This window comes from Limulus polyphemus, unplaced genomic scaffold (genome assembly GCF_000517525.1).
Source record: "Limulus polyphemus unplaced genomic scaffold, Limulus_polyphemus-2.1.2 Scaffold2329, whole genome shotgun sequence".
Taxonomy (NCBI): Eukaryota; Metazoa; Arthropoda; class Merostomata; order Xiphosura; family Limulidae; genus Limulus; species Limulus polyphemus.
Genome location: NW_013667939.1, coordinates 9,502 through 33,289, shown reverse-complemented (window position 1 = coordinate 33,289; position 23,788 = coordinate 9,502). Strand labels below are relative to the sequence as shown.

Genomic DNA, 23,788 nt, shown 5'->3' with positions numbered 1-23,788 from the left:
CATGTGTTTAAAGTTCAATATTATGTGGTATATATACATAAAATGTTAAGCAGAGTACAAAAAAAAATTTATGAAAAGTAAACAAAACATGATTTGGTGTGCATAGTTTTTACATGACAATAGTTTTGTGAATTTGACATATTTTCAAATTAGAATATTATCATTCAATAGGCAATTATTTTTGCTACTACTACTAACACTGGCACCCCCTAGTGGCTTAGCAGTAGGGCTTATAATGCTAACAAATCGGGTTTTGATACCTGTGGTGGACAGAGCACAGATAACCCAATGTGTAGCTTTTCGCTTAACAACAAACAAATACTGGCAAATGTTATAGTTTAAAATTTTATTATTTATTTAAAACTCGCATGTAATTAAAACAATACACTTTGATTAGTTTGGTGTGGCATGTATTTTTTTTAACTTAAAAAAAAAGTAACTCTCAATCCTTAAACTGCCAAAGATATCCATTTCTCTTATAAAATAATAAATTTCTTCTTTCTTATATTATCTAAATAATTATTTTAAGTTATGGTTTTACTTCAATAACTCAGTTTTCTAATTAAGTTAAAACAATAAATAACTGGAGTATAATACAAAACAAAAATTACTCAACAATCCTGAGTATAATGTTAAAACAGTAAGTAAAACCAATGAATATAATTATTGAAAATAATCCAATATTAAAACGTTAAGTGCTTTGAATGTATAAAAAAAAAACAACAACATATTTTTCATGGTCAATTCATGAGAAAAGGCTCCTTTTACATGTTTGAATGACTTGAAAACTGATTGTACTATTTCATTTGAGTGTCACAGGTCGATTCTAGATCAGAATGAGGTAAGTAAACTTTTGGTCATGGAGATATTGCCCCCCAAGAATGGGATCTCAGCCATCTTCATCAGTGGTTCTCAGGTACACTTATGTTCGACAGATAAGTTTGAAATAGTATCCGGTAAATGGAGATTCAGGAAATCTACTGCAAAGAATAATTTTGAACTTGGATAGCAAAAGAAAGAACACACAAGTAAGCAAATAAAGCTTTAATCACAATTATATATGTATCGTCTATTTACTAGATTGGCCGACCTCTTTGTTCTCTGATGATTGTATTGGCTGCTGAGATTGATTGATAGGAGTCTCTCTCACTATTTTTTTTTTTTTCACTTTTATCCAATCATGTCTCAGACAACTTGAATTCCAATTTACTGCCAAAATTGAGACAAAATGTTAAAAGTGCAGTATACCAGAATCCAATGCTGCATATATCACCAACTATTCCAAATTATATTTAGAAAAGAAAATCCCTCACTCATACCAATTTGTACAAATATCTGAGCCAACCCTTGTGATCGGGTATCCCTCTGGGAGTAGATATAGGGCCAAGCGATACGAGATTCTAGCCAGCGACATATGCAAACTTTACCTGTGTAAAAGAATTAGTACATTTATTACCTTTCTACATCCAACTCACAAGAATGTTGCATTACATATAGAATGCTTAACAAAAAAGTTTTGTGCACATACCTGCCTAAAGGTATATTCAAAACAAATTAAGGAAGGGTGAAGATAACAACTATTTCAGTCATAATAATTTGTTGCTTTCAAGTTTCAGTTTTGATATCAGCTATATCACTGGTATGAACTTTTCTACTACCTCACCCTGTATTGTTTGAAACATTTTCACCATGCTCTGCAGTGCTATCCTGACAATTGGTTAAATATGTTTTCTGTTGTTTCTTCTGCTCACCAGACTGTTCGGTCATACAGTTCTTTATCTCGGAAACTGATGGAAATTTGTACTTGTGTGACTGCGTGAACACCCGCTCAGCTGAAAGTTTATGGGACTTAACACCTACACAACAATCAAATAATACTTTGATTTCTTCTTTATAAATATTGAGCACCACATTTTGAACACCTAGCCCATCAAAGTGCAAAGTTGCCTGTATTTTTAAAGTTTCAAATGTTAGATATACCAGCCAAATCAATACAGTTACTAAATGTGATAGAGGGAGTTGGTAATGTACAAACATAGATTAATGGTCGTGGTGTTTACATATTGTTCATATTTTTTTGCACATCCTTGTATCCATTTGCTTAAGCCCCTAATACACTGTTGACCAAAATACGTGTGTGTATTTGTAGACAAATAAAAAAAGGGATTACCCAAATGTTTTTTGTTTGTTTGTACAAGCAATATTGATTTTTAGTCTGACGTTAATTTACACTCGACATAATATCCTTATTCTTGACTTGGAAAGACTCTCTGAAGCACAATTAATCATGTTTTCAAAATCAGACAAACATGGCGTCCTTTTTTTATTATGAACTAGCCATTAAGTTTCTTTAGCAAAGAAAGAACAAAACAAGTGACATACAAACAAAACTTAGGTTAAAAAATTTGAATCTCTTTACACATCATTGTGAAATCTCATAATTCATAAAAACACCCAAGTTACAGCTGTGGTATTTTAAAGTAGACTGGCTTTGCTGAAGCTCAACTTTCACGTGGTTCTCACGAGTAAGTACAGAGACTCGAAGACTGAATGCCGTGAGAATCACACTCCTTCTATAAAACAATGCCTGTCTCTTTTATGATACAGTAAATATGGTAAAGGATACAACCCTTATTAAACCACAACAATCCTGTGTTTACTTCAAACAACAGCTTAGAAAAAAAGTTCATATTATGCTTAAACACCATCAAACTGTCAATCATAATAATTCTGAAATACCGTAACACACCCTACAAGACATTCCAAAATGTTAACACCAGTTTCACATCTACATATCATGTTTGAGTAAGCCAGACAGTTTAATAAAATTTATTCTGCACATATCAAAGATTACCTATAAATGTAGATAAATATACAAGTGAAATTATTGAGTTTTATATCTTAATTCAATGAAAAATTGATCAGTGCTACAATTAAATGTATCGGCAGAAATAAGAATCATTTAATGATTTAATTTTTCATTGAATTCAAAGTAGATCATTTTTGATTTTCAATTTTTTTAACTTATCATTATTTTTGGATTTGTCCAGATTCATAAACCCACAATTATAATTGATTAATCACAGTATAATTATAGAGTAATTAATGTAGTATTTCATTAAATATTTGATAACTTCATTCTGTTATAAATACTTTAAAATTGTTACTTTATTGAAGTAACAAAAACCATTATTCATCAGTAACTGTCGATAATCCAGGAAACTTCAATTTTACATTAAAAACAAAACAGTAAATGTGCATTTGGCTCACAGCCTTTAATAAATAAAACACACCATCTAATGGTGCTAACATAAATAAATATAAGTATGTCTGGTTATTTATTTGGCAAAATAACTATGTACCATCTTTTTTAAAACTTGAATGTTTTTTTTAGCTCTCATTAGAAGAATGGTCAACTTTTATGAATTTGAAGCTTTTACTAGTTTTTAGTGAGTAGGTGAAACTTGAAACTGTCAAATTAATTTTGTTTTCCTGTTCTTCAAGTCACAAAAAAGGCATTGTGAAATGCAATGGAAAATTATAAGGTCTACCCCATGATAAATATCTTTGTAATGTGATATCTGGTTGTTACATTCTCAAATATCAATGTTGATAACTTACAATGAGTATTTTTATTAACATTTACTTCTGATTGGATTAAGTTACATACAAGAATCAATAATAAAATATATCTAATTAAGTATACCATTCTTATGTTCTTACTTAAAACACTTAGAATGCATTATTTCATCCATTGAGTATCCTTGATATCAGTGATACTTTTGGTAAAAATATACCAATAATTTCATGAGGTTCAACTGTCTCAGGAAATTTAAGATGGTTCTAAATCCATATACCAAATTAACAATGAAAAATAATTTATATACTCAACGTATTACAAATGGATATTAAACATTCTAACCAATATTGTAAATGAAAGTAAACCGACAGGAGATTTACCTCATTTTGTTGACGTGTCTATACTTTGATGTAGTATAATCAAATTCTTTGCTTTAGAATCAAAATAAATCACATTATTTTGTCAAGATCTTTTGTGATTCATAAAACTTATACAAATTCCACTTTTCTACATGAAACGTTACTTTTTATACAAATGAAAACTGATAAATAATCATGTAAATGTACTATTTGAAATTCAACATTTTAACGTGTAACTTTTTACATTATGTCAATCATTTAAATGTGTGTTCTTTTCATCACACACGTTTGGCACAGCTCCAAGTGTAACCACGTATATGTGCTAATAAACCTTCAAGTTACACACCCTACGTAGCATAATACAGTTGATAGCCAATCACATATCAACAGTATGAGCATTGAATTGATAAAATATGCCACGTTTGGTTTTATAAGCTGTATCTTGAAATTGTAGTAATAAACACATTTCCACAGTGGAGATAAAATACACTGATAATGATAGATTATAACACCGTGCAGTGTATTAACTCTAGAAAAATTATGATGATAGAAATTATATTACTGCTTTTTTTTTAACACTTGTACTGATTTTTTTTAGATTTATGCTAGGTTTAAAAACCGAGTGGTGTTTTGAGAAAATATTGTAATTTTCATTCTCTTTGGTTTTATGACATAATGCATGTTGAGTTTTCAGGTTATAAAACTTTTTTACCTCACAAGTTTATAACTCTTAGCATAAACAAAAGGAAAAAATTAATGAGGTAGACAAGCATAGGCATGTGTAGTGTGAAATTTTAAATATAATTTTATGGCAGAATGTTATGTTTGCACTTAATCATTATGACATTACTTTTAAGACAATTAAGATAAGTTGCAGTTAATTCATATCTGAGATATATATATATATATATAATGTTTGGCTGGTTTATCATAATGTGACTTATCTTTTATATTTGCTTCAATATTTAAAAACTAAAAAAATTGTATTTCATCATACTTACCACTTTATATGTTTAAACCTTTCTAAAAATTAAAATTACAATAAATTATTGATGAGTGAATATGTGCAACAAACTTACAACGAATTTATTTTTCTCACTGTACTTGCATAAAAGTAGGCTTTTACATAACTTGTTTAGTTCTGTAAGTCAAGGTAATTAAATAAACCAACTCCAGGAAGGCCAGGTGATAGCTTTACTTGATACCACAAGCGATAAGTAGCAAACCATACACCAACTGCAAACACGTTCCCAACTAATTTCTGAACCATGTTGTGAAAGTAAAGAGTAGTGGCCATTAGCATAACATCCCACAAAAGTAATAAAACGGTCATCAAAACAAAAGTCAACCGCACATACTGTGTATACTGCTCATAAGACTTTTTCAGTTCAGACATCTGTTCTTCCGACAGTGTTTTCAGTGGACTCTCATCTTCAAACTCATCATTTCTTATAATTAATTCTCCAATCCGTTCCCACCCTTTAATACACTTTCCTTCTTCCATTATAATCAAGCAACAGTAAATCAAAAGAAATGTGTCCCCCGAAATATCAAATCCCATCCATTTATGCCCATTTTCCTTACATAAATCTTTTGTTTTATATTTCTTTCCTTGACCTCTTACTTGACATTCTGCAGTCCATATTTCAATGTATTCAAAGAGAGTTGTGAAACAAAACCACACTAAAGTTCCGACCAATAGTCGACTCATGTGTTTACGGATGAGTACTAAATCATTACAACAGTATATCCTACTGGTAAAATATACAAAAACGGCAACTACCAAAAGTGTCCAACCCCATCCAAGCTTGATAAAATACTGGTTCATAAAATTATCTTGTCGTGAAAAATAGGATCTCGGAAAAGGGAGGAAATCACATATCAAAGATGCAAAAAATACAACACCCGTATATATACATATTTTCCTTTCTGGTTTTAACAGGACAATCTTCCGACAAACATGCATTAATAACGTAATTCCAAGTTGCATCAAAGTAACAGGACCTGGAAGAGGCTTTCTACCAGCTGTATGAGATTTGATAGTATGAAAAGTTTGCCATTTTAAACCTGTTGAGGCAGCACGAAGTTGTTTCCGTCCACCCGCCATAATGATGATGTTTTAATATTACGTTCGAATTTCATCGCTAACAATCTATGAAATGCAAACATGGGGAGTAATATATATATATATATATATTTTTATAACATTAAATTTAATTTGTTAATTAAAAAGTATTTATGTTTCCGAGTTACTGTTGTATTAGTTATCCTCAAAAGTGGCTTAAAATGTTCCTTTAAAATCAAAGTGCAGGTCATGGTTTTGTCCAATGAATACGGGTGAAACCTTTGACAGTCTTGAAGACAAATCTTATAACGACTTATATTTCAGGCCAAAGTGGCATATCATCTAATGAGAAAGTGGACCACCTAGTTGGTAAGTCGTATTCTTTGGACGATTTAGTAAGAACTTCCTAAATGTGAAATAGTAGTAGCGGTGACATTAAATCATCTTGTTTACATCGGCAGAAGAGCAAATGATTAGTAGAACCTAAATTGAGGTTTTTATTAACAATATAGATCTTTAAAGTGGTCTCATACTAATGAGACTCGAGGTCTAATCAGTTTTGTGGGTAAATAACAAGATTAGGAATAACGTCGCTATCTGGAATTCGCATCTTTGAAGTCGAACTAATTCCAGCCAATCAATCTTGACAAAGTTTCTATTATAGCACCCTTTGTCACAAACCTGGAGTTCTGAGTGAAACTACACTAAAACTAATCCAACATTTAAAAATAGATCTAATTTTTAATCATAACACAGAGCCCTGCAAGTTTTTTTTTTTTTTTTTGTTGTTTTTGTTTACTAATTAAGTGAACGTTGAAATCACTCGCGAATTGAAACCTTACATTTCAGTCAGGTGCGTTAAAATTATTTAAAGTAGTAAAAGTGTCAGTTACGACCATAAAATGTATAACAATTCCGTGGCGTATATAGCTTTAGATTGAAGGCATAAACGTGGATCAAATTCAATCCCACTATGACCTGGAGACAAGTAACGAATGATTTAGGATCGTGTATAAATAAATGCTCGTGTTTTTTTCAGGCATTTACACATTTAAGGACAGGAAACCTTCTCTAATACAAAATTATATATATTTATAGTTCAGATTCTATTAAAATTCTAGAAACAATAACGAAAATTATTTAAAATATTTTGTTTTTCATTAATGGTATATTTAATTGTATTTCTAGAAATGTAATGTATTTCTTAAAAGGGGTAAGTTGTGGTGAAATTTATGTTGATAAAACAGCTAATTTAAAATTAAGGATGAATTTACACAAAGTCCAGATCGAACTTCCACGAAAAAGCTCATTACGTGCCAATAAACGTTTCAATAAGTGTATTTTGAACACATTTAAAATTCTGAAAGAACCATATTTACATGTGTTATTAGGTTGATATATTATAGATGACTTTGTCAGTGTGTGTATTCTTCAAACCTCTTTAATCAACGGTGACTCTAAATTAAGAAGTTAACAAATATTTATTTTTAAATTTCAAGTTTATACGTTTCATCTTATACTTTCAGTACATAGAATAAAAACAGTATTAGGTTATACTTTTGTTGCTAAGCAACATCACATAAAAACCATTGTTGGAACACATTCTAACCAAAACGCACTGGCTTTTCTGTATATTAGAAGTTGTTATATAAGGAACCACTTGTTCTCTATATGGTTTTTCGCTAGCTTGTCTCATTAAAAAGCTGCACACGTACGCGAATAAGTAATATTACCCAGGTGCACACCCTCACGGTCCATTTAGTATGGGTGCAAAATTTCAGGTTTCTAGGTTATTTGCTCTTGGTGCTATGGCAGTCACACACAGGCAAACAGACACGCCATTTTATTATTATAGAAATAAATCGTTTTGCTATAATAACAAGAAAAAGTATAATTGAAATCGTTTTTAATAAAAAAAAGTAAAGGAATAGAAAAGTATATTTGATAAACTTAAACTAATTTATTTTGAGTATGTTTTAATGTGTTTAATTTATATCAGGATTGTATTTTATGTTTATACATTTTTAAAAATATCTTTTTAATTCAAGTAATTTATGTTTCGTTGAAAAGTGGTATTTAAATGATTATCTGTAAAATTACACCATGAACAGTGACCCTTGAAGTCACGAAACCGGTAGAATGTAATAGAGAGAAAAACAGGCGAGTTCAAGAATTGTAATGTTTTTGGCCTGGCATGGCCTGGTGGTTAGGGTGCTCAACTTTCAAATCCAAATCAATTGTAATGTGTGAATATTAACAAAACATCCATAAATATAACTGAGTGATATAAGGAATGATGATATAACTTAACCAGTTGCAAGTCATGTTTTTGAAAAAGCAAAAGAGAAAACCAGTTCATACTAAAAACAATTAGTACATTTAACAGAGCAACAAAAATTCTGACAATGATACCAAATATATACAGCTTGAATTTCAGAGATTTTTCTCGAGTTTTATCATTGTGCTTGAAATCTTTACATTTCTCTCAATATGTCAAGATGCTAAACCCCCCCACAGCTCAGTGGTAAGTCTGATTATAACACTAAAAATTGGATTTTGATAACTACAGCGAACAGAGCACAGATAGCCCATTGTGAGCTTTTGTCGTTAACAAACTACCGTATTTATTAAATACACATTTTTAAAAGGTCATTCAGAATTTTTGTAAGTTCAGACTTCCTGTAATGGATTGTGAAGATATTCTCTATTATAGTCTCAAGAATAAAACTGAATTCATACCAAAATAACAGCTCTGATAATTCTGAAAATGGCACGTCTTTAAAATGGTGCATAATAATAATACACATTCACTGTTTTTTTGGGTATGTGAACTTTATATAAATAGCATCTGTACTCTACATCATGTAGGCTTGGACAATGTGGGGTATACAAGGGTGAATATTACCCTTACTCTCTTTCATAACACAGCATTTGTCGTCCTTACTAAATCATGCTATGGTTTCGTTATATATAAACCCCGTGACCCTTTTCTATAATCATGGCAAACATAAATGTTCACTTTAGTATAGCAAGGCTAAACTGTCTTAATTTAGTGTTCAAAAATTACACATTACCCTCTTGTTTCTACTATTCTCATGACCTTTAATTTTTTAACAAATAAAAAACTGTTTATCCAGTTCATTATTTCTTACTATAATTTTCTAAACTGAACAATTCAGATAGTTTATTTCTATTTTAAAATTAGTTTGAAGAAAGCATTTCCATCATTCATTTTCTATCAAATATTTTTGGTAAAAAGCAAAAACTTGCAAGTTTAAATAAAAGCTTTGAACCAACAATTTTAACGTAATGATTTAGAAGTCCATTTCCATAATTGTACTAAAAAATCTATTTATTACACAGAATAAACTCTATTTGACTTATTTACAGGATCAAATGTACAAAATAATGATAACTAATACAAGTCAATTTCTTAAGTGCTTCAGGAGTTTTGTTTCAAACATATGTTAAATATCTTGTGTCCACTTTTACAAAAAACTTTAGTGACATGAAAGGATCGTTTCTTCAGATGTTCCTGAACCCAGGTCTGGAAAATAATCTGAAAGAACAATATACATATATTCTTAAAATGTTTAAGATGAAGTTATAAGAATTTTTTTCAGACTTCAAATAACTTATTCACTATTCTATAAAGTTTGAAAAATGAGATTTATTTGTAACGTAGAAAATTTCACTCTTTCAGCCAAAAACAATAATTTATGGCACTTTTTTTTAAGGCATTTTGGTTTAAAGAAAAAGTCAGTAACACTAACAACCATTGCATGTCATAAAACAGATGACAATTTGTTAAGTATAGGTCTCTTATATTAATGGTAAATTGCTTTAATAAATTCAATATGAAATCTCAACTTTTCTACACTTGCCATCCAGTATTTAGCCTACTATGTTGAGCTGGTTACAATCAGCAGACAGCTATATTGTGACATAAAATCAAGGTGTCCATATTACCCATGATGCAATGCTGATAAAAATAAACGATGCCCATGAAACAGTAATTAACTGGATACATAACTGATTTGCATGCAGCATGTACACAGCTAATAATGTTGGTGTAGAAATACTTGTATTTATGTGTATTTCATGTACAGATGTGTTTGTAGAAACATGCTGGGAATGTAAGATACATTGAACTTTAAAATCATGTTAAGATCACTGAAGTAATAGTTTACTGTCCGTCTTCTACGTCCTTGAAGGAGAAAAAAATAAAGTTACTATTTTACATAAATGTTTTTCTAGAAATAATTAGTTTTTGATAATAACTTTGATTTTTCTTTACTACTTAAATTATGTTAAATAAAGATTGGTCTATCAGGAAAAATAGGTCAAAAATAAAAGTACATCTAAAAAACTAATAAAATTTGTCTTTATATTTTCACAATTTCAGACTTCTGTACCGTTAACATCTACACAAAAGAATCTCACCAGTGTTTATCACTAACCTGGAGGTCAGGAAGAATGGACATCACTTGTTCTGTCCTATTTCCAACACACCATGCTATGCTCATGTGAAACGATGGATCCTAGATATGGCACACGAAAACAATTTTATCACAATTTAAAACAAAATTAAACTCTTAAAGTTAGATCTGCATGGTGCAAGAATTCATCTTCTGATAGATTATGTGAAAATAATTTAACAACACTGTACTTCCAGTTTTCACATCACATGTAGAAATGTTTCTAACCTGAAGAAGAGCTCATAAGTAAGATTCAAAATATGCAACACATAAAACTACAAAGTGGGGTTAGGTTGTCATTTATAGACATTAATTTCCAGTCGAAACAAAAATAAAATTCAATTTCACATCAGTAATGACTATATCTAATTAAATATACTTTTATTACATTTTTTTTATTTATAAAGATTAGAATGCATTGTTTCATCAGTTGGATACTGCTGTTGAGGATATTTCTGATATATTGTCAGAGGTTGCATTAGGGTTTTAAAAATGCATACTCTGAGTGAATAGGTTACCAAAAATTGCATACACGAGACTTATGATTAGAGGAGACAGATGACAAAAACTGTTTACACTGACTGTCCACTCACTTGGACGAAGACAGCCTGTTCACAGTTTTTGCCACCATGCAGCTAATCTCCCCATAATTCAGCTGGCCATCTAGAGTCTACATGGAATGTCATCAGATACACAAGAAAAATAACACATAGAGCAAAAACTTAGACTGATAATATTTTGTAAAGTGAAGGAACTCCTGTCATTTTGTCAAGCCAAGATGTAGATATCAGAAGAAAAAAAAAACATACAATATGTGCATGATGTTCCAGCGTTTGAATACAGGGAGATATTTATGTATAATAGATACCTAATATTGCATTAATGCAACCTCTGTACATACAGAATATCAGAACAGTACCTTATAAAACTGTGGAAGTTTAAACTCTTCTAAGCAGTTATTCACTCTTTCTGTCAGTTGTTTCAGATAGTTTATTCCGTGGTGAACTTTCAATCCAATGAATGTCCTGTTAAAATCAACAACACATTTATATAACTACTTAAAAGTCATATATGAGTTTAGATTATTTGTAAAATATGTTTACAAAACTGTTATGAAACCAAACAAAAAATGGATATACAGCTTTATATTCTGTATGAAAAGAACCCAGTTTCAGATATTTATTTATTAAATCAACTTACTTCTAAATTAACAACCTCATTTTATAGACTATGAATCTAGAACTTTTATTTTATAAATTATAATCATATATATAAAAGTTACCTTAAAACCTAGTTTGCCAAATGAAGCTTTCGGGACTCCAACAATAAATTGTTATAATTTTTTTATGCATATTTTTTTATTACTTATGTGTGAATACCTAGTTGAAGTAAAACACCAATAAGTGAATTTTACTATAAAGAAGTCTACAATGCAAGTTTTACCACTGCTTTTTCAAGTGCATTTATTTCAAATTTATTTACACAAAACTAAATTTATTTGGGGATTTATCCTTCAGCTTTTCAGTTTAAACCACAAGTTTTTTTTATATTAAATTTCTACAAGACATTCTGGTAAACAAGCTTAGAATAAATGTTGACCTGCGGATGTGTGTCACAAGTCATTTTTCATAAGAATTAAAAAGTCCTTAACAAATCAGGATCCTCGAAAAAGAAAATTAAATAAACATTACCAATTACTGATACATTTCGTGGATTATGTTAATGGAGTTAGAAACCTTAAAATAAGCATTCTTTGAAAAACAGGATAAAATAAAACTCACCGTGTTTCCTCTTGATTTGCATACACATCCACAGAGTTAAATGAAACAGTAAAACTACAAAAAAAATACTATATGTTAGTGTTTATAGTAAACAAGATATATTATATACCTTACATGACATAAGTTATGTTTTCAGTTTATGTTACAAAAATTAGTATGTAATATTACATTCAAAATGATACTGACTTTAATCTATGAAAACACAGACCTTTCTATTACAAATAAACTCTTGCCCTATGCACATTAACTAAAAGATAAAACTGATTATCAGTTATCATCTCATTTCAAAAGATTAATATAAATATATTACTAATAATTCAGTAACTTAGAGTCACTGGTATTTTTTCTCTCAGGAACACATGCCCCCTACACTTACAATGTTTGATTAAATGCATTTCTAAATTTTTAGTTCACTGTTTGTTCATAAAACTTAAACACATTATCCAGATCTTTCAAAACTACCATGAATTTGTTTGGGTTAAATATTAAGGCAACAATAATATTAACAACCATATAAATGCATACATCTGTCAGTTTCTTTTTTCTTTATTGCATAAAATCACAAAAAAAGAACATCTTTTGGAGTGAAAACTTCCCTTAGTTTGCTTAGATGTACCAAACTTTCAAGATTAATTAATTATATAAGCATACATATGTAGCTCTATACTTAGAACTTATCTTGTCAATCATGTTTAGCATAACAACAACAAGTCCTTATATGAAATTAAATATTTTTTTCAAATGGAAGAATAACAACTTAAACTGTTGAATAGTCCAATTATCATCCTACATTTTGAAATAAAAATATCTGACACTACTGACCAAATAAATCAAAAATAAATAAGTCCAATCTTTGCTATGATTCACAAAAATTTTATCTGGTCTACGACTATCCATATATGTTGAGTTTCTAAACAATTTTTGTAATTTCCAGTATATGTATAAACAAAATATTATAGATTTATAGTGTGCATGAACTAGCATATATATCTTATAGTGTAATACATGACACGTGGTTTTCAGCACTTACATGAATTTTGTTACAACGTACATTGTTTAGCCATACATACTTAAGTAAATATCGATAGATTAATAACAGTGATGATTGAGTAAATGTAATGTAAGCCTACATGAAATATCACTTAAATTTTGCATACAAAGTAAAGATGATAATATGCAGAAATAGAATACTTTGGAATTTCACGTAATGTATTTTTCAGACCATCAACGAGTGGCTCTATCCAATGATGGCGCAGTTGCTGAGTGTGGGATAAACTAAGATGAAAATCCTCTGAGACAGTAAATTTCACATCCTGTTGGAGTGCAAATCCCACCAGTAGGCTACTCAAACTGAGAAACTCTTGACTTGGGGTATCTGAAAATATGCAGCTTTTTCTGATAATGATAGGAATATAAACATCAGAAAAACACATTTAAACAGAAAGTCAAGTTTTGAAATGTTGCACAAATACACACAACTATTAAAACCACAAAAACGTTTTTCTTTTTAATTAAAACACTGTTTAAGACAAAGACGTCTTTATTCATAGTAACGTACACCAATATAGAGAAAGACAGAGGAAGCATTCAAAGTGATCCCCCCTTTCTTCATAATTAAAAAAGAACCACAAACTTGCATTTGTTTGCATATTTCAATTCTTACACTTTTGGTTTTGCCAAGTCTTATTTGAAAACAATGTCATAAGAATGTATTTCTATGGTCCTTTACAGCTTCTACAAACTGATATAACCTATAAAACAAACTCTAAAGATCACAAATAAATAACCTATTCTATGTTCGTATGTTTACATATGAAATAAAAGCATTATGCACAGAGATATTTTATTTAATCGACTCAAGTATTCAGCCTGGACAGCTCTGGGTTTAATAGTACCAATTACGGTATTGACATTTTGGGGAAATATTACACGATACATTAATATGTCACTGACATGTACTTTAAATGTACTTACAAGGCACAAAAACGTAAGTTGCCCATACACCACGTTCATGAGGGAAGCTGCGAATTCTTCCACCACGTTGTTTAGTGTCATCTTTATAGGGGATACTGGTTGAATCATCAAACATTTGTAAAACCTGTTCTGGAACTTGTAAACGGGGTCTGTTAGCTTTCAATCAAGGACATCGTACAAGACAAAAACATATTCTTCAATAAAGAAAACTTCCAGAAGGTTGTCCATTATAAGTCCAATTCACCAACAGATCCATTACTAATCATGATCTTTAAAGAAGATATTTGATATTGTTTCATAATGATAATCTCTTATAATAAAGCTACTTTATTGTATATTTAAGTTTTAATTATAGTTCATGTCTTTTTCAGGTTTCATGAAATATTTACAATTAAAACTTAAGGATTTAAATTAGGATATCGAGAAGAAATAAAAATTATACAACCTTACTCTCACCAAAAAATAACATTATTTAATGTTTGGAATTTAGATGGTTCCTCATTAGTTAGCTTTGTGAACAAGTCATGATTTTTAGGAGCTTAATTCCTAGATTATCATTTTGGTTTTCTTTATCAATTATTTTACTTTTGTGCCAATCTGTACTACATCTTATGTCTTGTTACATGTTCAATGATAGCAGAAGAGTTTGGCTTCATCAGCCTTAGAGCGTTTTGGTTTTCTTTAAGTCTTTGTTTTAAAGTCTTCTTTTTCTCATACATAAAAATATTACAATTTCCACCTAACAGTCTGCTAGCCAGTTTCAGTATGAAGACACGCTTACCAATGTTTTAACTTAACCTAGTATGACAAGAACTACAAACAGCTGAAACCCTCTATACCAAAATAAGTTTTCCATGGACACAATTATGGAATTAGTACTCTATGTACAAAACCAGTCTACTTCCAAATTCAAGTCTCTTTATGAACAAACAGAAGGTTAAGTTATTAGTTCCATCTTATCACCAATACTCAATGATTAATACATGGAAAAATGTAAAAACTTAGCCATGGAAACAGCAAAGATGTGGTTCATTACTTTGTGATTTGGCCACATAGTAGAGAATTATTTGGTGTTTGTGAAAGTGTCCATTGACAAGTTCCAGAACAGGTATCCTACATAAAGTTAATAAAGATTGATGAAGCCTAATTCTTCAGCTGTCATTAAACACATTATGGACAGAGGTCACAGCATAGATTGGCACAAAAGCAAATAATTAACAAAGAAAGTAACACAAAAACTTGAAAAATAAAAGAAACTACAAATCAGAATGAAAATCACTGCACCTGTGCTTAACAGAGACTCAGGAATGGAGATCAACAATCTATGAATTAAATTTCTCAAAAATTAGCCAGTCACAAGCCTTGTTCGCAAAACCAACCAATCAAGAACTACTTACACTCAACAAATCAAGATAATAACTAATCAGAACAACAACATAACAAGAGCTCTCCATAACAGGTGCTATACAAGAAAAAAAAACATACATTCTATAAAATAACAGACCTAAATCATATTCACAAAACTGTATCAAAATACATGTTACATTTTAAACACTGCACATCATACTAAAAAAAAACTTCCAGGTGAATATTTCACAAACAAATTCCATAATCATATTATCAACAAAACAACTTTAAGTCAGTTATATATGCAAAAGATGATAAGCACAGTAAAATTATTGGCTGTTGTTACTGGTACTGACAAAAACATGGCAGTAAAAGCCACTAACTTACTATTTCAACCCACCAGTAGCAGTCACTGCTACAGAAAAACTATTGACAACAAACATCAACAGTTTAAATTAGCTCACCTGACTAACTCCAATAGCCACGTGATCTGTCATAAAATGAACAACATTAGTGATCATGAGCCAATTGATAATAGTAGCAGTAACAGGGGAGAATATTGACAAAAGTGTTGGAATAACCTTTTCTTCCTTCGGTAAATTTCAAACTAGTCTAGATCACCTTAAAAGAACAGGACCTCACCCATTTCTTTTCTTTAATAGCCAGACAAGACTGTAAAAAAGTATAATCACAAAACTACTGTGTTTATTGTGTACACTATGGTTGTAGATGTACTAACTGATAGAATGCAGTTGTAATAAATGTAGGTCATTAGCTATGGTAAAAATGTTTGTGTGATGATGTATTACTTCACTTGCAAAGCACAGATATATATTTGGTGCATGTAGCACTATTGTTGCGAAATGCTTTGGACTTCCTGGCCTGTAGTTTAATTTACTGTTGTTGATTATAGTAGCATTATTGTAGTTTTAATTGCCACCATCTTATCAGTGTCAATAGCCACTTCAAAAAGTATTTATTCAAATCTATCATTACTTAATACTCGTACTTTACACAGTGTTGAAAGATAAAGTTAAAACTTAAACTTAGAATTTTATTAATCTATTAAGTATCCTCGAAATCTCACCTTTTAGTTTTACACCGATTTTCTGCAATCTCACAGTCATTATGGGCACTTTCTGAAAAATAACTTTCAGTTTCAGAAGTAAGTTTGTCTTTCCTTAACTTTAAAGAAACGTATGAAGGTTTACGGTTAATACTTTCACTTGAAGTTATGGTTAGACCTAATGTGGCGTCTTCATTTTTTCTAATTTCAGTCTTATTCTTACTAGGTTTAGTGAAGTTAGTCTTCAGCAGGGTGCTTTCGCATTTTGCTGAAAATAATCCGAACGACGAAAGATGATTAACTTCCTGTGATTCTGTATCAATTTCATCACTTACTTTGAAAGTTTTCTGGTATTCTGGAGCACGTACATCGTCTTCTTTGTCGTTTTCGTTATCACTAGAAGAATAATAATTATCTGCGATTGCTCCTAAACAATCTTGCCCATTCGAAGGTGAGGCCATTTTTTTTAAATTGTGGCGTCACCTATAATACAGTGATGTCAAGAAAGGAAAATATATTACTATATTTAATTTCTAAAAGGTATACGATACTAATTATTTATGAAATTGTTAAGATAGTTTCTGATAATTTTACCCCTTTTGCTATTAAAATGTTTAACTTTATTATTTTGTGTGCATGATATATTTATTCAACTAACGCGGGACTGATAATGTTACGAGTGAAGTGGATAAAATATTTGGAGGGACATAATTTAATTAAATTAAAAGAGTTTGGCTCGAGAATCAAACATCACACTTCAGTACTATGACTACTTCAATTTAGTTTACTTATACGTGTATATATGTATGTATTTGTGTTTCTGTATGAACGAAAATAATCACTGTATGAAAAAAATCTTCAGTGCGAACTTCCAGATCCATGAGTTAACTCACTAAAGTATAATCTAAAACTGAAAATTTCGGAATGTCATGTGATTTTTTAAAATTCACGCTAAACACTGGCTCAGCGAAATTTGTTTGATTTGCTGTTTACAGCAACTTATGCATTTTTAAAGCCCTGATAAAGTATGTGCAATTTCAGAGATCTTAAAGGAGGTTTGAAAAGAGGTAGAGCAGTTTACTACACGAAGCTATGGCAACATAATAGATACTGTGACATCTTGCTCAACAAGTATTTATTTACTTTATCATTTACAAAATTATCTGTTGTCTTATTGTATTCTTAAAAGTTGTCGACAAGATATTATTTATTGAAACAGTCAGGTTAATTAATAATTAAGAGATATTAGGATTGATTTTTTTACTTTTATCACAGCATTAAAAACATTTGTTCTGATATTTGTTTAAATTCCAGTAGCTCATATAAGAGAGTCTTTTTAATACAGTTTTACAAGCCGAACTGTCGCCCTATAAATCAACACTAACTCTTTATACTTACAATGCTAAAATCCGGAGTTCAGTTCCCGCGGTGGATAAAGCGCTTATAGCCCATCGCGTAGCTTTGCGCTAAAACAAACAAACAAAGAATAACGAATCGAATTTGAATCTTTATTTTTTACATTTGATGTTAATTCTTTTGCTGTTTTGTGTTGTAACTTTTTTTGGAGGAAAGCCCGTCTTAGCACGCTTGTTTCAGATTCGAACTTATACCATTCTTATTTACACAACCTGTAACGGTCTACTATAAGTAGTGCACTACTATTCGTGGGCACTATGAAAAGTTAAGACCGAAATCGGATAATTTAAACTTCGCCTTAAAAGCGAATTATATTAAAATCAATTAATCACAAAATTCCACTAATTTTGTTTCCACAGAACGTATTCATACTATGGACATTTGAAATGCATTTGTTATAAGATCCAATCAACAGCGTTAAAAAATTAAAATCATGTTGCAGTACTCATGAATAATTTGTTATAACTAAAAATAAAATAAAAAATAAAAATGGACTAGTGTTTTTACCAGTTTTAAATTGAAATACTTTCCCCTTAAGGTATGAGCTTTGAAAGTAAATACAAAATTAGTTAATTACACAAAAAATTAAAATGTGATTGATAAAAAAATAAAATACACTTTCAACGTCCCCAAAATATGTTAAAATGTATTACAAACTTTGTCTTAGTAAAAATGGTATCATAAAATGATTCGCTCAAAACTTTTTGCCCAATTTTTTTCGTCCCCTGGTGGAACAGCGTTAAGTTTACAGACTAAAATCCGGGGTTAGATTCTCCGCGGTGGGCACAGAAGATAACCCAATGTGGCTTTCCTCGAAAAGATACATACAAACCAAACACACTTTTTTGTAAGATGGGATGTTAAAACTAATTTCTGTAATTTGATCGAAGCTGTTTTTGTGAGTGAATTTATTGTTTTTAATTATCCCCTCTAGACGGCAGGAGCGTGTTAAACTTGAAAAGAATAGGGCTATTAATTAGTTACTAAACTTAAACTATAATTTAGAAGGCTAATAATTAGAGATTGAAAATAATGCTCATAATAGAAAAGAAAATACAAACAATTTAAATTATAATGACTTGATTGCACTAAATCATCAGTTGGGCGATATGTAGTTATAGAAGTTTTATTCTGAATAACTTAGGACTAGGAGATAGATTTATCATTTAATGATTTAGGTTATCCCTAAAGTAAATGAGATGGATCTAGGTTACCCCTAAATCATATAGACCAACAAAGAAATTTATAACAGTAACTGAGTAAGTATCCTTCATACGTTTATTTAAAAAGTTTAGATATACAAAAACTATTTAAAGTAATGTCACACAACAAATTTCGAATCTGAAATTATAATTAATTTTAGTATTATTTCAAGGCTTATAAATGCGCAGTCTCAACTTCTTATTCGTGCAGCTTTTTAATGTTTTTAAAAGGTGTGTAGCAACTTACAACAAATCGTATCAATAGATTATCTCAAAGAAAGCCTTTTTGATATAACTTTATATTTCTAGTTCCTTCCTGACTTTATTGTAAAAAACGGGTGAAACTTCTCACTCTATGTTGAATACGCCAAACAATCGAATTATCCTAAAATTTCATTCCACTGTTGATATTAATATTTTTATATTATACTAGACCACCGAGACCTGTTGGGTCAACCACTATTCAGAGGTTATGAAGAATTCAAGCTAATTTCATTATTGCACCGAAATACAGGTTTATTTTGAAATCATTTAATTAAATATTTCAATCCATCGGTGTTATTCACAATTCAAGGAAAATATATTTGATTGTTGTCATTTTACGCCTTTTAATGAAGATGGGAACATTGACAAGGAAATAATATAATAGCCAATGCGCGGCGAGAGGTTTTCGTATATAAAATTTTGTTGTTGTTCTCGACTTGATTTTTATTTTATTACCTCGTCTCCATAGTTACTGTTTGCAAATAGTCAATAATATTGTAGGTTCATTTTATTGTTGTTCTTTCTACGCGCCGTTATAACACATTTTCATCTCATCATTTAATTTCTGTTGTGCATATATTGTTGTGTAAATAAAGTTTTATAATAATAGAATGTACGAAAAGTGACCTGAAAACGGGGTTAACTCGGTAACCCGTGGCCCGATTTTAACGAAACTTGTTTTATTCTGTTTCTATTCTCATTTCATTACAAATATGGCGGTATTGTGCGCCGTTTTTGCTGTATTTAATTACAGACAAGCACACACACACACACAATCTCAGAGTTTTAGTAGTATATAGATTACTATTATATATTAATAAAGTGAAAAAGTTACACAGATAGCTGTATCGCTCCAACGACTTCAAAATATAATATTCTGGAAAGTAATGAGCGATTATAAAGACGCGAAAGTGTTCTCAAAACAAGATTAAATTGTGTATATTTCAAGGAATCTGTATTAGAAAAACAAACGAAATCTCAGTTTTATTTCATTGGTAACATATAGGGTTAAGTAGTTGTGCAGAATTTGCGATAACACATGATTTTCAAAACGACATGAATGCTAGGGTTAAGAGCTACTTTGATACTATATTATTAAATAAAACTTGGTTACTTGATAAAATGAAGGCTGATCTGATTACAAATAAAAAGGGTTTTACTTCAAAAAGTTATGGCTTGATAATGCCTAACTATTTAGAGACGTTAAAAGATGTTTTCAGTTTTAGTATCAATTAACTTTAATTGACAGCCAGTATTATTAGTTCGATATGTTAAATGTTGTTTCAAGTATTTACAAGAAAACCAAAACCAAACAAACAATTATTTGTTTGAAAAAGGTTTTGGTTGAATTTGGATAATTTCACTTCGCAAAACTAAAATAAAAAAGTGGTTGAAATTGAGATATCACCTAAGCATGTTTCTGTGAAAAGAATATTTCGTTACACTTCGATTTAACAACTTATTTTTTCAACTGAATTACTTAAATTTAACAAATTTACTTACAAACAATTCAATACACTGTTCAGATGAATTTTGTCTTTTTGTTTTTTTTTGTTAATGACGTAAAATATAGCGGTGCTGTGCTGCCAACAAAAAGTCATTTGGTATATACTTTACTCTGCGTTTTGGACGCAAGTGCTTACATTTGTCTCATGTGACAAATAATAAATGTGGCTTATTTCGTACGCCCCCCCCCCCCAGTGGCAAAGCGGTATGTCTGAGGACTTATACTGTTATAAATCAAGTTTCGATACCCGTAGTGGGCAGAGCATAGATAGCCCTTTGTGTAGCTTTATAACAAACAACAAGAATCTTATTAGGTGTTACGTGATGTAAATAATCTCGGTAATGAAATATATTTAGATGAAATGAATAGCGTTTGACCTTTTATTTATTTTTTGATAGGTGGTCACAGAACTAAAACATTATCGTGAAGTGTAGTTCTAGACTGATCCTGGATACCATGACGATCTTTATGTGTGTCATGGTATCCAGGATCAGTCTGTAACTTATCTTGATGTGTGTCATGGTATCCAGGATCAGTCTAGAACTTATCTTGATGTGTGTCATGGTATCGAGGATCAGTCTAGAACTGATCTTGATGTGTGTCATGGTATCCAGGATCAGCCTAGAACTGATCTTGATGTGTGTTATGGTATCCAGGATCAGTCTGGAACTTATCTTGTTGTGTGTCATGGTATCCAGGATCAGTCTAGAACTGATCTTGATGTGTAGGTTATATATTACATAAAGTATTTACAAAAATAACCACAATTCATTCTGATTTTTTTAAACGTCTTGTTTGTTTAAGTAATACTTAAAGGTCGAGTGTTAAAATGAGTTTCATATTATATAATTCCAATTTCCATATTAAAACATACATGTATGTATGTAAGGTAAGAATATATAGGGTTTGAACACAACTATGTGAAACAATTTATATTGTTTGAAATATTTATAAAGCTTATGTTTGCATGTACACTGTTACCATAGCAACAGTACTGTTTGCGCAATGTTTGTATTTGTAGCGACAAAGCAGTTTATCAATATTAGGACAGTTCCACATTTCTAAACACGGAGAGGGAAGGGAGGATTACAAACATTTAATATTTTTCAAAAGTAATTTTATTACTAGAAATACGAATGCGTACATATGTTTCTCTTGTTGTTGATTAGTATATACTGCTTTCAAGTGTGAGTTACAAACAGAATTATAATATTAATCCATTATTCCACTTTCGTTGGTTAATAAAAGAATATAGGAAACAATTTAACAAATAATTCGTAAACTTAGAACTTGAATCATAAAAGTAACTGGCATACAAGTACAGTAACTATAGAAAACTGTAGTGTAATTATGACGTCATTACCCCCTGATGTTATCGTTTTGTAAACTTCAATAAATACTAAAGCCAGTTTTTTCAGCACATCCTTGGGCCCAGTCTTACCACCATTGACTCTTACCGGAACAAAATAGAAAAAATATTAAGGGTTTATAGAACATAGCACAATCGAATAACACGGAATGGACGAGTTCATTTTACTTGACGTTCTCAAATTGATCGTGTGCAACTTGTGCATTTAACACTGGAAACTAGGGTCGTTGACATCTCCTCTGTGTGAACAACCTACAGTAGAGGGCAACGTTCTTCAGGTGCATCGCACGTTGTTTGTTTGTTTTTTAAACCAGAGCGAAAAAACAGTTTTTAGGACAAAAACCCTCGTTCACAGTACCGTCCAGATGACCTCGAAATAGACTGGTTCCATGTAAGCTCGTAGGGTAGGACAGAATAAGGAAAGAGAAAGTAAAATGTGACCTACAAGGTCATGACTTACATAATCAGACACAAAAGGCATAGCTATTCACGAAAATATTTGTTTGTTGCTTAATTATTGCAATACTGCTTTTATAAGAATTATTAAACAGTTCACGAGAAGTTATACAATTAATCAATAACAGCTGTTCTTTATTGTACAAGTCTGCATGCTGTAATTTTTTTTCTGTCTGCTCCACCTCTGATTCCTCTAACATTCTACAGAAGAATAACTTACTGAAAATTCTGCTTTATGAATGCATAATACACTTACCACGATTTGAATATTTTATTTAAAATAAATAGAGAATTGGTAATTTAGCATTATAATCAATAAAACAGTAATTTAAAATATTTATAAATCGAAAATAAACTAGCAATATTGATTCTTATGATTTAATTCCCATCATCAAGAGGAATGGGAACATATTATGCTAAAATTGGGAGTTCAATCCCCACGGTAAGCACAGCATATATAAACATTTCGGTAGCGTTGTTTGTGTGATTCAAAAGAAACAAAAATAAAACGTCAGTTTGTTTATTTGTTTTAGGACAAAGCCACATTTTCCTATTTGCTGTGTCCACTACGGGAAATCGAACCCCGAATTTTAGCGATGTATTTCAGTAAACCTAACGCTGCCCCACCGGGGAACAGGAGAACGTAAGAAACAAAACAAAAAAAAACTAATTTATTTCTTCGAAAGCGACGTTTCATGTAACTGTTCATCGTCATGGCTAAGATACAACGTTTCGGGTAACTATCCTTCGCCAGGTTAAGAGACAACATTTCGAGTAACTACACTTAGTTAGGTTAAGATACGACGTTTCGGGTAACTATCTTTCGTCAGGTTAAGAAAACAATACAGAGCTAAGATTGGATGGTATAACAAGCACATGAGACATAAAGAATCTTTTGTGCAGTTTTGTTCTCAACAGTAAACA

General features: G+C 30.7%; 2 protein-coding genes across 4 annotated transcripts; both read right to left on the bottom strand.

Moving 5' to 3' along the window:
- Positions 1-366: 366 nt before the first annotated feature.
- LOC106466629 (FIT family protein CG10671-like) lies at positions 367-6,046 on the bottom strand. The gene has a single exon (XM_013926921.2). It carries the CDS (start codon positions 6,044-6,046, stop codon positions 5,075-5,077), a length of 972 nt encoding a protein of 323 aa, XP_013782375.1. The 3' UTR covers positions 367-5,074.
- A 3,292-nt stretch (positions 6,047-9,338) lies between these two features.
- Positions 9,339-17,122, bottom strand: LOC106466637 (U6 snRNA phosphodiesterase-like). 3 transcript variants are annotated; one of them, XM_013926930.1, is made up of 7 exons: positions 16,672-17,122; positions 14,238-14,386; positions 13,455-13,638; positions 12,264-12,317; positions 11,402-11,507; positions 10,465-10,545; positions 9,339-9,563 (listed from the first exon to the last, which is right to left on the bottom strand). In XM_013926930.1, exons 1-7 carry the CDS (start codon positions 17,109-17,111, stop codon positions 9,447-9,449), a joined length of 1,131 nt encoding a protein of 376 aa, XP_013782384.1. In that variant the 5' UTR covers positions 17,112-17,122; the 3' UTR covers positions 9,339-9,446. The 3 variants fall into 3 exon arrangements, with proteins under 3 accessions (XP_013782384.1, XP_022250386.1, XP_022250385.1); XM_022394678.1 differs by having other exon boundaries at positions 16,986-17,103; XM_022394677.1 differs by having other exon boundaries at positions 9,432-9,563; positions 10,448-10,545.
- Positions 17,123-23,788: the final 6,666 nt, after the last annotated feature.